This window comes from Bison bison, unplaced genomic scaffold (assembly GCF_000754665.1).
Source record: "Bison bison bison isolate TAMUID 2011002044 unplaced genomic scaffold, Bison_UMD1.0 scf7180017864213, whole genome shotgun sequence".
Lineage (NCBI taxonomy): Eukaryota > Metazoa > Chordata > Mammalia > Artiodactyla > Bovidae > Bison > Bison bison.
In genome coordinates this window covers 12,092,078-12,108,559 of record NW_011494785.1, presented here as the reverse complement: position 1 = coordinate 12,108,559, position 16,482 = coordinate 12,092,078, and the positions used below count along the sequence as shown (strand labels likewise).

The window sequence follows — 16,482 nt, the reverse complement described above, 5'->3', positions numbered from 1 at the left end:
ACCCATGTCCATCGAATCAGTAATGCCATCCAACCACTTCATCCTCTGTCATCCCCTTCTCCTCCTGCCCTCAATCTTTCCCAGCATCAGGGTCTTTTCAAATGAGTCAGCTCTTTGCATCAGGTGGCCAAAGTATTGGAGATTCAGCTTCAGCATCAGTCCTTCCAATGAGTATTCAGGACCGATTTCCTTTAGGATGCACTGGTTGGATCTCCTTGCAGTCCAAGGACTCTCAAGGGTCTTCTCCAACATCACAGTTCAAAAGCATCAGTTCTTCGGTGCTCAGCTTTCTTTATAGTCCAACTCTCACATCCATACATGACTACTGGAAAAATCATAGCCTTGACTAGACGGACCTCTGTTGGCAAAGTCATGTCTCTGCTTTTTAATACAAAGACCTAGAATATGGATATTCAAACTTAAGTGGTGGATTATCTATAAGTCACGGGACCATGAAGCAATAGTTCACTAAAATTAAATACACAACTTTGTGCTACATCAGATAACAATGTATATCAAATTAAGGAAAACTATATAGGAGGTACAAAAGGAACAAGAAAATATTATGGGAAAAAACTTGAAGGTAAAAAAACTACACTATATAAATTAAACTCATTAATTTTTATATTGAAGAAAGATCATTTTATTTCAGCAGCTAAATCCCATACTTTCAATAGTTAATGCTCCCTATGAACATCTAGAAACCACTGAAGTGGAAAATATAGTATTGGGACTAGATAGTGAATAAGCCTGAAAGAAGGGTGCATCTCACAGATTAGCCCTAACACAATGCCAAGTCCATGTTTGTTTGTCTTTTAAAATATAACTTTTATTTCTTAAGCCAAAGTAGCCACATTATACACAATTTGGAAAAGAGGGAAATCCTCTTCCTAATCCTCCAATCCTAATAAAATTACTAATATTTAGTTTATTTCCTTATTATATTATATACATTTTAAAATAATATCACAGTAATCAAAAAAATCCTGTTTCTTTTCTGTAAGGATAGTCTAGCATAATATGGTTAAATGCATGGGTTCTGGAATTAGACTGACCCAGTTAAAATCCTGCTTCTCCTCACTTATTAAAAGTTTGTGTGACTTTGGGGAAATTACTTCATCTACCTACACTTGTGTTCCCTCCCTGTTGTTTGACCTGAGGCCAGACCATCACCAGTGGAGGTGATGAGGATAACAGTGACCTCCTTCAGAAGGGTCGTGCACACACTGCCGCACTCAGTGCCCCTGACCCTGCTGCACACCACCACTGACCCACACCTCCGCCAGAGATGCCACGACACTCACAGGCAAGTCTGGGTCAGTCTCTTGTGGGGTCACTGCTCCTTTCTCCTGGGTCCTGGTGTGCTCAAAGTTTTGTTTGTGCCCTCCAAGAGTCAGTTCCCCAGTCCTGTGTAAGTTCTGGCCACTCTGTGGTAGGGTTAATGGCGACCTCCTCCAAGAGGGCTTAGCCATACCCAAGGAGGGAACACAGCCATGCCCATCAGAACAGGACCCAGTTTCCCCCTCAGTCAGTCTCTTCCATCAGGAAGCTCCCATAAGCCCCTTATCCTTATCCATCAGAGGGCAGATAGAATGAAAACCATAATCACAGAAAACTAATCAAACTGACCACATGGACCAAAGCCCTGTCTAACTCAATAAAACTATGAGCCATGCTGTGTAGGGCCACCCTATACAGATGGGTCATGGTGGAGAGTTCTGACAAAATGTGGTCCACTGGAGAAGGGAATGGCAAACCACTTCAGTACTCTTGCCTCATGAACCCAGGAACAGTATGAAAAAGCAAAAAGATAGGACACTGAAAGATGAACTCCCCAGGTCAGTAGGTGCCCAATATGTTATTGGAGAACAGTGGAGAAATAACTCCAGAAAGAATGAAGAGACAGAGCCAAACCAAAAACAACACCCAGTTGTGAATGTGACTAGTGATGAAAGTAAAGTCCGATGCTGTAAAGAACAATATTGCATAGGAACCTAGAATGTTAGGTCCATGAATCAAGGTAAATTGGAAGTAGTCAAACATGATACGAGTGAATATTGACATTTTAGGAATCAGCGAACTAAAATGGACTGGAATGGGTGAATTAAACTCAGATGACCATTATATCTACTATTGTGGGCAAGAATCCCTTAGAAGAAATGGAGTAGCCATCAAAGTCAATAAAAGAGTCCAAAATGCAGTACTTGGATGCAATCCAAAAAACAACAGAATGATCTCTTTTCATTTCCAAGGCAAACCATTCAATATCACAGTAATCCAAGTCTATGCCCCAACCACTAATGCTGAAGAAGCTGAAGTTGAACGGTTCTATGAAACCTACAAGACCTTCTGGAATGAACACCCAAAAAAGATGTCCTTTTCATTTCAGGAATGTAAAAGTAGAAAATCAAGAGATACCTGGAGTAACAGGCAAGTTTGGTCTTGGAGTACAAAATGAAGCAGGGCAAAGGCTAAAACAGTTGTGCCAAGACAACATACTTGTCATAGCAAACACCCTCTTCCAACAACACAAGAGAAGACTCTACACATGGACATCACCAGATGGTCAACACCAAAATCAGACTGATTATATTCTTTGCAGGTGAAAATGGAGAAGCTCTATATAGTCAGCAAAAATAAGACTAGGAGCTGAATGTGGCTCAGATCATGAACTCCTTATTGCAAAATTCAGACCTAAATGGAAGAAAGCAGGGAAAACCACTAGACCATTCAGGTATGACCTAAATCTTATACAGTGGAAGTGACCAACAGATTTAAGGGATTAGATCTGATAGACAGACTGCCTGAAGAATGATGAACAGAGGTTCATGACATTGTACAGGAGGCAGCGATCAAGATCATCCCCAATAAAAAGAAATGCAAAAAAGGCAAAATGGTTGTCTGAGGAAGTAAAAGGCAAAGGAGAAAAGGAAAGATATGCCCATTTGAATGCAGAGTTCCAAAGAATAGCAAGGAGAGATAAGAAAGCCTTCCTTAGTGATCAATGATAAATTAGAGGAAAACAACAGAATGGAAAAGACTAGAGATTTCTTCAAGAAAATTAGAGATCCCAAGGGAACATTTCATGCAAAGAAGGGCACAATAAAGGACAGAAATGGTATGGACCTAACAGAAGCAGAAGATATTAAGAAGAGGTGGCACCAATACACAGAAAAAGTATATAAAAAAGATCTAGTGACCCAGATAACCATGATGGTGTGATCACTCACCTAGAGCCAGACATCCTGGAACGTGAAGTCAAGTGAGCCTTAGGAAACATCACTACAAGCAAAGCCAGTGGAGATGATGAAATTACAGTTGTGCTATTTTAAATCCTAAAAGATGATGCAGTGAAAGTGCTGCACTCAGTGACTGTGTGAGTGAAAGTCACTCAGTCATGTCCAACTCTTTGAGACTCCATGGACTGTCCCTCGAATTCTCCAGGCCAGAATACTGGAGTGGGTAGCCTTTCCCTTCTCCAGGGGATCTTCCCAACCAGGGATCGAACCCAGGTCTCCCACACTGCAGGCAAGTTCTTTACCAGCTGAGCCACGAGGGAAGCCCAAGAACACTGGAATGGGTAGCCTATCCCTTCTCCAGAGGATCTTCCAGACCCAGGAATCGAACCAGGGTCTCCTGCATTGCAGGCAGATTCTTTAAAAACTGATCTATGAGGGCTCAATATGCCAGCAAATCTGGAAAACTCAGCAGTGGCCACAGGACTGGAAAAGGTCAGTTTTCATTCCAGTCCCAAAAAAAGGCAATGCCAAAGGATGTTCAAACTATCACACAATTGCACTCATCTCACATGCTAGCAAAGTAATGCTCAAAATTCTCCAAGTCAGGCTTCAACAGTACATGAACCATGAACTTCCAGATGTTCAAGCTGGATTTAGAAAAGGCAGACGAACCAGAGATCAAATTGCCAACATCCACTGGATCAAAAAAGCAAGAGAGTTCCAGAAAAACATTTGCTTTATTGACTACACCAAAGCCTTTGACTGTGTGGATCACAAAAATCTGTGGAAAATTCTTCAAGAGATGGGAATACCAGACCACCTGACCTGCCTCCTGAAAAATGTATCTGCAGGTCCAGAAGTACAGCTAGAACCGGACATGGAACAACAGACTGGTTCCAAATTGGGAAAGTACGTTAAGGCTGAATATTGTCACCCTGTTTAGTTAACTTATATACAGAGTACATCATGAGAAATGATGGGCTGGATGAAGCACAAGCTGGAATCAAGATTACTGGGAGAAATACCAATAACCTCAGATACGCAGTTGACACCACCCTTATGGCAGAAAAGTGAAGAACTAAAGAGTCTCTTGATGAAAGTGAAAGAGGAGAGTGAAAATGTTGGCTTAAAACTCAACATTCAGAAAACTAAGATCATGGCATCCAGGCCCATCCTTCATGGCAAATAGATGGGGAAACAATGGAAACAGTGACAGACATTATTTTGGGGGGCTCCAAAATCACTGCAGATGGTGACTGCGGCCATGAAATTAAAAGATTCTTGCTCCTTGGAAAAAAGACTATGACCAACCTAGACACCATATTAAAAAGCAGAGACATTACTTTGCCGACAAATGTTTGTCTAGTCAAAGCTATGGTTTTCCAGCAGCCATGTATGGATGTGAGAGCTGGACTATAAAGAAGGCTGAGTGCCGAAGAACTTATGCTTTTGAACTGTGGTGTTGGAGAAGACTCTTGAGAGTCCCTTAGACTACAAGGAGATCCAACAGTCAATCCTAAAGGAAATCAGTCCTGAATATTCATTGGAAGGACTGATGCTGACGCTGAACCTCCAATACTTTGGCCACCTGATGCAAAGAACTGACTCACTAGAAAAGAACCTTGATGCTGGGAAAGATTGAAGGCAGGAGGAGAAGGGGACGACAGAGGATGAGATGGTTGGATGGCATCACCGATTCTATGGACATGAGTTTGAGTAAACTCCGGGAGTTGGTGATGGACAGGGAAGCCTGGCGTGCTGCAGTCCATGAGGTCGCAAAGAATTGGACACGACTGAGCAACTGAACTGAACTGACCTATACTTGATCTCTTTTTCTGTAAAATGGCAATTTCTGTAAAATGGTGATAATGATACCAATGTCATAAGAAGACTGAAGATTAAATGAGATTAAGACACAGTGTTCAAAGGTGTGTATACTGAATGAAGTATACAAATCAGTGAAGTATACAAATTCAGTACCTTTTGGATAAGTCTTTCTTGTGATCTGTTGCTAGTACACTGCTTTCCCTAAAGACCTTTAGTTCATTTGATGTTACTTCATCATGCTGTGGATAGCAAAAAAAATCACATTTAAAAAAATCAGCCATACCAATCATGCAATCAATATCATTTTTTTAAAAAGTAAATTGGCAATATATATACCAACAGTCACAAAAGTATACAAATTCAGACCCATTCCATTTCGTTTCATAGGAAAAACTCACAAAATTTTGTATATACACACACAGAATTATCTATTTTTAGAGATACATAAAGAAAGGAGACCTGGATTTTAAAAATATAAGCTATATTTGTATTAGATAGTAAAACTGACTGATTTTATTCTCTTATTGATTTTTGAAATTTTCCCTAATGTGGTCATATAACTCTTTGGTTTAAAAAAAAAAAAAAAAGAAGCCAAAAAAAGTGTTATTGATTTAAACTTTCTTAAAATCCTCGACATGAAAATTCCTAGGCATCCTGCAAGTTACAAATCAAAAATATGAAGTAAGTTGAACAAATTGTTATCCCTTCAAAATTAAAGTGAAACATTTAGCTATGGAGTTACAAAAGAGTTACAAAATAAACATATATAAAGCTTTTCCAAAAGATTATGTTAAAGTTGACAGACCTCAGATTCTGGTATCTATAACATATTTACATAATATTCCATTAGGAAATTTCTATATATAGGTTGCAAGCCCACTCTAAACAATAATAATGTTTCCCAAATTACTTTCCAGATTTACCCTTGCTATTGCCATTAAAAGAGGTAACTTCTACTTACAAATTCCATGGTTGTGTTATTATAATTAGTTAATATTCAATATCAATCAATATTTGAAAGAACAAAATCCCTTATCATATAATCATACAATTTCTAGAGTCAACAGTCAATACAGGCATATGCTACTAATACATTAAAGAAACACTGGATTGGGCTGGAGCTGAGAAAATTTGGTTCCACTTTACTAATATCTGGCTATGTGAACTAAGTCAGAGGTCTTACCTTCTTATCTCAGTCTTCTCATTTCTAAAACAGAGTAATGGTCTTCAAGGGTCTTTTGGTATACTCAATAATTATTATCAAATAATAACCATTCTACCACCATTTATGTCCCAGGAACACTCTAACAAGTCAAGGATTTGAGTATTTGCTCATAATTAAATTCAGAACCTTGAACAAGAACACAAGATAATACTGTGTTTTCTTAATGTTGCTTTGGCAGCTCCTGGGATCTTATTTCTACGACCAAGGATTGAATCTGGGCCCTCAGCAATAAGAGTGCTGCGTCCTACTGGACTGCCAGGGAATTCCCTATGCTATGCTATGCTAAGTCACTTCAGTCGTGTCTGACTCTGTGCAACCCCATAGACGTCAGCTGACCAGGCTCCTCTGTCCCTGGGATTCTCCAGGCAAGAACACCGGAGTGGGTTGCCATTTCCTTCTCCAATGCATGAAAGCGAAAAGTGAAAGTGAAGTCGCTCAGTCATGCCCGACTCTTAGCGATCCCATGGACTAGAGCCTACCAGGCTCCTCCGTCCATGGGATTTTCCAGGCAAGAGTACTGGAGTGGGGTGCCATTGCCTTCTCCGGAATTCCCTATACTGTGTCCTTTTTATTATATCACATTGAGCTGAACATAACAAGAGGTTGTTTCAAATTGGTGATGCTAAATTTGATCAGTTGGTTAAGACGCTGTCTGCCAGATCCCTCCATTGTAAAAGTATAAGCAATGCTTGCCTTTGTAATTAATAAGTAATCTGTGAGGTGATCATTTTAGATAATGATTTTAGCATCCATTTATGGCCCTTGCCTAAATCAACTATTTTATTGGGAGTGGTAAAGTGCAAATTTTCTACCCTATCATCCTTTCTACATTTATCACCTTTTATTCTAAAAGGAAATTTTTCCTACCCCATCTTTTACTTCCCTCCTTCCCTCTTTACTTTCTGCCTTTTTTCCTCCTTTTGTTCCTCTGTTCTTTTTTTTTTCTTTCTTTATGCTTTGGAGTATAACTGTGGAATCATGGATTTAAAAAAAAAATTTAAGTATTATAATCCATCACCATCATTATTCTTTTTGGATAAATTCTTATACCAATTTTGCCTTTGCATAAAGATTCTGAAGTGAATAAAAAACATGGCAAATGTGAGGCAGGATGACAAAAGTTAAAAAATTTACAGTATTGCATACATTTATTGAGGTATTACTCATAACATTTAACAAATACTACAACAAGAAATTAATCAGATAGCATCTACACTGGCAGCAAAGAACTGGTAAATACTGTGTACCTATTATTCCCTTAATATTACTGAGGCAAACTTTCAAGCTTTTTATTTTATTCATACAAAAATCTCAATTTCACTAATGTTACTAGTGTAAAAACAATGCCAAATGAGACAATGTTCAATAAAAACATGCCCTCTAAATTTCTTACTCTGGGTCACTGGAACTAACACATCACTGCTGCTGCTAAGTCGCTTCAGTTGTGTCCGACTCTGTGCGACCTCAGAGACGGCAGCCCACCAGGCTCCCCCGTCCCTGGGATTCTCCAGGCAAGAACACTGGAGTGGGTTGCCATTTCCTTCTCCAATGCACAAAAGTGAAAATTGAAAGGGAAGTCGCTCAGTCGTGTCCGACTCCTATCGACCCCATGGACTGCAGCCTACCAGGCTCCTCCGTCCATGGGATTTTCCAGGCAAGAGTACTGGAATGGGGTGCCATCGCCTTCTCCAAACACATCACTAGTACATATTTTAAAGATTACACTTTCAAATTTTTTGTTTAAACTGTATATTCTGTATAAACTGTATACCTTAATTTACTCTTACCTTTTCTATCAGAAAATGTTGGTCTTGTTCCCAAATAAAACTACCAATTTTTCTCCTTATTTCTGTAGTAATAAAAATAAATCCAATATTATTTTTCAAATAGTAACTTTGTAGAATTCACTGAATTTTGTTTAGGTTTCAAATTTTTAGGTCGGCATTATTCCACTTGTATCAAAAGTACCTGAGATATTTGTTTAAAATGAGGACTCCTATTGAACCAGATTGTTGAGGAGAAGCTGGAAACTTGCATTTCTAACAAATTCCAGATGATTCCAATGCATTATGTAAATCATTGTTCTAAACTTCTTCTGCTATGGTATTTTCATAAGGTGTCAGTGTGTTTAGGCCAAGCATTAATAAAGATAACTGTCCAGTCAAAATAAAAGGCATAAAATTCCTGAGTTTGTGGAGTGCTTAAATAATTCAAATTTGGAGAAGGAAATGGCAACCCACTCCAGTATTCTTGCCTGGAGAACCCCATGGACGGAGGAGCTTTGTGGGCTACAGTCCACGGGTCGCAAAGAGTCAGACACGACTGAGCGACTTCACTTTCACTTTAAATAATTCAATAGTTTAGTTTGTTAAAAGAAGGTAGGGTGAGCAACATGTCTATTGGGCATGATAGTGCAGGAATTCTACAATGTTCAGCATGTCAAAGGACTGACATCTTAAATCAATGATCTCAGGTTTCCACAGTAGCCCACTCAAGGATAAAAATGTTAACATTCCTCTAGACCTAAGCTGTCTAGATTCCTCTAGACCTAAGCTACCTAGATAAATGTAGGTACATATTTGAAATGTGTAGTTAGTCCAACTTGAGATGTGCTGAAAGTTTAAAATAAACCCTGGAATCAAAAAAAAAGAACACAAAAATTTATCAATAATTTTATACTGATTATATATTGAAATAATATTCTAGCTATGTTAAATAAAACATATTCTTAATATGAATTTCATCTTTTTTTATTAACTTGTGGGTGTTAGGAAACCTAAAATTAGTATGTTGCTTACATTTGCCTTTCTTGCTTTTACTAGACAATCCCAGTCTAGGTGAATGATAATGCATACTTTAAATTTTTTAAAAGGAGCATGTTTTCATTTAAAATGGATTTTTTTTAAGTCGAATACATTTTAATGTCAGTTGTTAAACTCAAAGATTTAATAGGAGTGATAACTTAGATCAGATAGTCATTCCATAATATAAGCTCCCTGAAGATAGGTATTCACTGATTTTAAGTAAATCAATTCTCCTATCCAGTTATTAATATATTTGCGTAACCACTTAGAACAATTTCTTTTTTAAGTTACAACTAGGTTTTGCCAGGACATCAACTATGGAAGAAAGCCAATCCTTGAAGTTCCCAAAGCTCTTCTACAGAAATATTTTTCAAGTTGTTTCTTTTTTTAAATACTCTGCTCGCTGGGAATTTGTACTATTTTCAGTCTGTCTTTCTAGGGATGGACACCTACACATCAAGAAATACATCAAGAACTGGGTAATAAGAAGATCTAAAAAATGGGATAGTAGGATTTGGACAGAACAGGCTAAGAATGTGTGTTCCTAGCAGGGAAAACTGAAAGAACAAATCTCAGAAGCAATTTATTCATTTGCTCTTTACTTCATACAGTTGCTGAAATAATGTGCAAGTACTTTAAATAATATAAAAACAATACAAACACATGGATTTATTATCACGATGAATCTTGAAATATCAGTGGAGGAAAAAAACAGAAAAAATAACGGTGAGAGTCAAAACTAGCAATGAGCGTTTATTATATACTCACAGGTCAGATTACTTAATATATTATCCTCAAAACAACTGGGGAGAAATTGCTGGAGGCCACAAAAACTAGTTAAGTGCTGGATTCTCACCAGTGAACAATGTGAGGACAATATTTGCATCAGTCTTATTTACCACTGAATCCCCAGCGCCTTGGTTGAAACGTGGCACAGTAGGAGCTCGGTTAATGTAAGACTGAATGATAAACAAATCGAGAATACACACCCAAGGCAATCTGATCCAAAGTACATGCTTTTCTATTTATATTAAATGATATAAAACAAAAAGCTCTGATGAAGAACAAATATCAGTAAAGCTGGATGACATAGCTGGATTTCGGAGTTTCGGAGCGATTAAAGATCTTTGCTAACCTTTTTGCAGGCTTGCAGGAGGAAGAATGAAATGACCTAAAGCCACCGAGTTTTTTATTTCAGCATTGGCTACAGCAGAGAGATAGTAGGCGTGAAAAACTGTAGCATTATCTTCTATGTAATCAAGACTCTGATATATTCTAGGAGAAAGGAAATAATTTAGGTTATGAAATAAACAAGAATGTATTCAACATTTCAAAAGAAAGAATAAATGAATGGAAACAGAATTATCTGTAGGTGATCAGGAGACTGGAAGGTGGGGAGTGAAGGGGTGAGAAAGGGAGGGAGCCAGAACCGTGATCAGACCTCTGTTCCGTAAACATAATCCCACTGCAAGGTTAAGGGGGCTCACTGGTGGACAGAGTCAGAGCAACCTCCCAGAAAGTTCCTGTGATATCAGGGCAAGAGGCAGTTTACGGTGTGTACTAAAATAGTGGCAGCAAGAACAAAGAACATTTACAGGAGCACGGAACACGGTGTTTGACCTTGGATTAATTGGATTAATTAACAGACTAATGGGAGTAGGAGTTATTACTCAAGAAATTACCAACATTTTCAGAACACAACGTTTAAGGTAACAGGCAATCAGATCTGGCTTAAATATACTGAACAGGAGAGTTCTACAAGGCATCACACGGATGTGGGAAAGTCTGTTGGAAAAACACAACCTGAAGTCGGGAAAAGACTTGAGGAGTGGGTAGGAGGCCAGGCCTTAGCGGCAGAAAAAAGGGACTGTGAGCTATTTCTGAGCCTGCCCCTCCCCCTCCCCACACATCCACACCGGACTGAATTTGTTCGTTTCCAGTCTCTTCCTATTATCAATATTTACTAGCCGACAGCAACTGCCAGCGACAACTCCTAGTTCCTCATGTCCCCAAAGGTACCCCCAGGTGACCTTCAGGTACCTCAGCGTGTCTGGGTGTGAGGCATCGCAGCTGAACAAGAAGTCGGCGGCCCTCGGGTCACTGATAGTCCCCCCTTCAGCCACTGTGGAGGCAAGAGCACAGGGTGAGCCCAGCAAGTGCCCTGGGGCCAAGGTACCAGAGGGAAGGGCGGTGCTCTCCTCTCCACCTCACCCACCCCTGCTGCCCAACCTCCTACCCCAAAACTGCCTCAGGTCGTGGCTGACGCTGCCACAGAACCAACCCCGCTGCCCTTGAAACATGGCGAGGCCTCACGCTCCTCACGCCAGGACTCGGAGGGCGGGGCAGGGCGGGGCGGGAGGTGAGGCCACTGATTGGTCCTGGGTCCGAAGCCAAGCTCCATGATTGGTTGTCAGAGTAATGCCTCCGAAAAGCCTGAGGCACGACGGAGAAGGTTCTGGTCTCTACTAGCTGTGCGCAGCTGCTTGTGAAATTGTGAAGAGTTGTCTAAGCTTTCCGAGAAGGCAATGGCACCCAACTCCAGTACTCTTGCCTGGAAAATCCCATGGACCGAGGAGCTTGCTGGGCTGCAGTCCATGGGGTCACTAAGAGTCGGACACGACTGAGCGACTTCATTTTCACTTTTCACTTTCATGCATTGGAGAAGGAAATGGCAACCCACTCCAGTGTTCTTGCCTGGAGAATCCCAGAGACGGGGGAGCCTGGTGGGCTTCCGTCTATGGGGTCGCACAGAGTCGCACACGACTGAAGTGACTTAGCAGTAGCAGTCTAAGCTTTCCCTGATTCGGCAGAGGAGGAAGGTGTCCTGCTTGTGAGTTTTAAGCCCTAAGTATTAACAAAGGTTTTGTGCTGTGTCATTATTTTGAAACAAAACCCATTTTATCTCTTTTAAATAAATGTTTCAGTTGGAGTCTCTAAAAGAGAAGAATTCTTAAACAAAAATATCAGTATCCCATTTTAAAAGGGACTTACCTGGTAGTCCAGTGGTTAGGATTCAAAAGCTGCCATTGCAAGACTAAAAAAAGTAAAAAACTAAAACCCAAAAACCTTTTTTAAAAAACCTAATATACTAATGTATCACCGACGTTTAAATTATGTTATTCTTTAGCGTTCCCCCACATCAGTTTTGATAAGCACATTGTTCCTGCATGGGGTCAATTTATTCTAAAATTTAAATATTGATATAAAGTTGAGCATTGCCTGCGAAATCCAATGAACAAAGAAGCCAGGCGGATTACAGTTCATAGGTTCACAGAGAGTCACACATGACTGAGTGACTGAGCATGCAATAAAAACTTAAATGATGTTTTGTAATGTCAGGCTCTGTAGCAGTGGTTCCATTTTCATTTGTGATACTAGTTACTTATGCCTTCTTTTCATTTCTTAGTCTTACCAGAAGTTTGCAGTTCTTATTAGCCTTTTCAAAGAACAAACTTGTGACATTTTTGATACTTTCATATGTTTCATTTGTATATCATTAATTCCTGCACTTATAATTTCCTTCTTACTTTTCTTGGCTTTACATTGCTATTCTTTTTCTAATTTCTTGAAAGAGATGACTTTTTTTCATACTTTGTTTTGCTAGTATGCATATATAAGATTATTGATTTCCTTTAAACAGTTTGCCAGTTTTTCAGATGTTATTTTTATTATCATTCAATTAAAAATATTTTCAGATTTTCAATAGGATTTTTGTGATCCATGGGTTATTTAAAATACTAAAAACTTCCAAGTTCATGTGACTGTTTAGTTATCTTGTTATTGATACCTAGTTTACATGACTTAAGATCAAAGAATATAACTGGTGTGATTATAATCATTTTAAATTTCTTGAAACTTTCCTTCTGACTGAAATATATGTTCAGACTCCTGTGTGTATTTACAAAGAATGTCCTGCAGCTGTTGGATGTTCTCAGATGTTGGGTACAGTGTTCTATCTAACCTATGTTCATTGAGTCAAATTTGTTAATCATATTGTCTGATTCTTCTATCAATTACTGAGAGAGACATGTTAAAGTCTCCCATTATTTGCAGATTTATTAATATATTGTTAATTTTTGTTTTATATGTTGAAATTATGTTTTCAGGTGCATGCACATGTATACTTGTTACTTTCTAGCTGATTGACTAATTAAGCACTTAAATATAAAAGGCAAAACTTTATAATATGTAGAATAAAACACAGGAGACTATCTCTGACCTGTGAGAAGAAATTTTTAAAAATGAGACAAAAGTATTAAGCTGTCGGAGGAAGTATTTGCAGTGCAAACAACCAACAGGATTGGTATCCAGAACATGTAAGTAATCTTGTGAATCAATGAGAGACAATCTTATGCAAAAATTGGACAAACATTTGTATAGGCATTTCACAGAAGAGGAAACTTAAATGGATAATAAACTTTTCAAAAGATGCTCAACCATAGTGGTAATTAGGGAAATACAAGCTAAAACTGTGAGATACCATTATGTATCCACCTTACATATGTACCCTCCTACTAATAAAAATGACAAGTGAAAGTGAAAGTTGCTCAGTCGTGTCCAACTCTTTGCGACCCGGAGTTCTCCAGGCCAGAATACTGGAGTAGGTAGCCTTTCCCTTTTCCAGGGGATCTTCCCAACCAAGTGATGGAACCCAGGTCTGCTGCTTTACAGGCGGATTCTTTACCAGCTGAGCCACAAGGGAAGCCCTAGATTAATGGGGACTCCCACTGCTAGTGATGGTGTAAATTGGCACAATTTGACCAACTGTTGAGCATTACTTACTTGAAGATGTGCATGCCCTATGTGCCACTGCTTATTAGGTATAAACCTAGACAAATTCTTGCCCCCACTTACTGGTACACATATCCAATAATGTGTATGGCAGCATTGTTGCTAATAAGGATAGCAACAGAGATCATTTAAAAAATAAAACAACTAAAAACAACTACTTACTTATTAACAGTAGTTTGGATTATTTAAATTGTTTAATTTTCATACACTGGAATACAACAAAAGTTTGAATTTAAAAAAGCTAAGGAAGACATGCAGCATGATTCCATTTATTTAAAGTTCAAAGAACAGGCATAATGAAACTATACTTTCTAGGAATACATACATGGGAAAACTAAACAAATGTAGAATGGGAAAACTAAACAATACGTTTGTTGGAAAAATGTATTTATGAATTATTTACAAATGAAAAAACAGACACAAAACATAGAATAGTGATTAACTCAGGGCTGGGAGAGATACACAGGGGCCCTCAAAAGTTTTCAATATTGTTGTATTTCCAAAGCTAGATAGTGAATTAATGAGTGGGATTTTTTGTATTATTCTCCAGATTGTACATTGCATTACATGTACTCTTCAGAATGTATTTTACAAGGCATTTTCCTTTTGAGGTTCTCACCTCAGTGAATCCGAACACACTGACTGGAGACTCTTTATCCTCTACTTCATTTTTTGGTTATTATTGGCCTCATCTCCTGTGGCATGAGAGAAAACAGTATATAAGATAGCCCCAGTCATGCTTCTTAGTGAAAACTATTCTGAGTCTGGGCTTCCTAGGTGGCACTAGTGGTAAAACCCACCTGCCAATGCAGGAGACATAAGATACGCAGGTTTGATCCTTGGGCCAGGAATATCCCCTGGAGGAGGAAATGACAACCACTCCAGTATTCTTGCCTGGGTAATCCCATGGACAGAGCATCCTGGCAGGTTTTAGTCCATGGGGTCACAAAAGAGTTGGACACAACTGAAATGATTTAGCATGCATGCATTCAGAGTCTAACAGGGCAGTCCTATATTGGTGTTTTATAATTCATACTCCTTAAAAAAAAATTCCTACTTTTAATTGTAATCTGAGTTCTCAGTAACTGGGTTCTTCAAATTATTCAATATAGAATAACCAATTATCTAGGGAAACTGGGGGAAAATTTGTGTCATCTATGTTAAGACAAATACTGGAAAGCTGAAGTAGCATATCTGAAAAAGTATTAAAGGTTGATTCCTATAGATAGTGGAAAATATGTATACACCTGTGGCCTGTTGTAATTCCCCTGGTGATCTGAATAAAACATTCACTATTTTCTTTCCCTTTTTAAAAAACACTTTACTGTGGTATAATATACTTCTCATAAAAATTCCCCATTATGTTTACAGTTAGCTTATTTATAGTATGGGCTTCCCTGATGGCTCAGCAGGTAAAGAATCTGCCTGCAATACGGGAGATGTGGGTTTGCTCCCGGGGTCAGGAAGATTCCCTGGAGAAGGAAATGACTACCCACTTCAATATTCTTGCCTGGAGAATTCAGAGGAGCCCAGCGGACTACAGTCCATGGGGTTGTAAAGAGTCAGACATGACTGAGCAACTAACACTATTTATAGTATATTTGTGTGGCTATGCAACCATTACCACAAAACATTGATTTTTAAGAAATACATTTTCCAAGTCTAGATTAGAATTTACATTCATTCCTACTTATCTTTCATTTTGTCCAACTTAATCAAATCTTTTCCTTTGAATTTTCTCCTCCTCTACTGGTGAATATTGACCTCCCCTTTCTCTGAACTCTGTAGCACTTGTCTGTCCCAAAGGACAGAGTTTACATGTCAATTATCTAAAACTTTGCCTGTATATGACTTAATTAAACCCTCATCTTTCCCCCAAATTCTTTGTCATATTACTTGAGGGTTTTTTTTAACCATAGTGCCTAAAATCCCACCATTAGAAATATTTACTTATTTATATGGACTGTATATTAGCTAATAAGTAGTATTGTGTTAATGTTAAGTTTTCTGAATTTGATAATTTAGCACTGTGATTATGTAAGAGAATATCTTGGTTCTTAGAAGATACTTGCTGATGTATTTAGGAATAAGAATCCTAATGCCTGCAAGTTCTTCTAAAGTAGCTCAGCAAAAATTACATTAGTTATAATTATAGACACACACAAAATCATATGGGGTGGATGTCAGGAAGAGAGACTAAGAAAATATGGCAAAATGTTAATGATTGGTAATGTAGGTGGAGAGTATATGGGAGTTTATCATACAAGTATGTAATTTTTCTCTATGTTTAAAGTTTTTGGGTTTTTTTTTGTGATTTAAAAAAGAGAGAAATCATGTTCCTTTAGTTCAGTGGTTCTCTGCCCTGGACACATTAGTAAGCTTTTAGAAACTACACATGCCTGTGCCCCAACTGCTAGAGATTCTTATTTAATTGGTCTTAAATGGGGTCCAGGTACCTGAATTTCTTTTAAGTCCTCCTAGGTGAACCTTTTTTTTTTTTTTTCTTTTTATACTTTTATATCCTTCAAAACATCTAGCAAGGTTCCAGGTACAGAATAGGTCTTTATTACATTCTGGTTTAAATGAATTCATTTTT

At 38.4% G+C, this 16,482-nt stretch overlaps 1 protein-coding gene across 1 annotated transcript in view; it reads right to left on the bottom strand.

Annotated features, from left to right (window-relative positions):
- Positions 1–11,417, bottom strand: part of LOC104992329 (chromosome unknown open reading frame, human C15orf43) — a 43,083-nt gene extending 31,666 nt beyond the window's left edge. Inside the window, exons 1-5 of the mRNA XM_010845192.1 lie at positions 11,332–11,417; positions 11,136–11,217; positions 10,231–10,370; positions 8,079–8,140; positions 5,220–5,305 (exon numbers count right to left, since the gene is read on the bottom strand). Of these exons, the coding sequence (XP_010843494.1) occupies positions 5,220–5,305; positions 8,079–8,140; positions 10,231–10,370; positions 11,136–11,217; positions 11,332–11,395 (434 nt within the window). The 5' untranslated portion in view covers positions 11,396–11,417. The remainder of the gene's footprint in view (positions 1–5,219; positions 5,306–8,078; positions 8,141–10,230; positions 10,371–11,135; positions 11,218–11,331) is intronic.
- Positions 11,418–16,482: the final 5,065 nt, after the last annotated feature.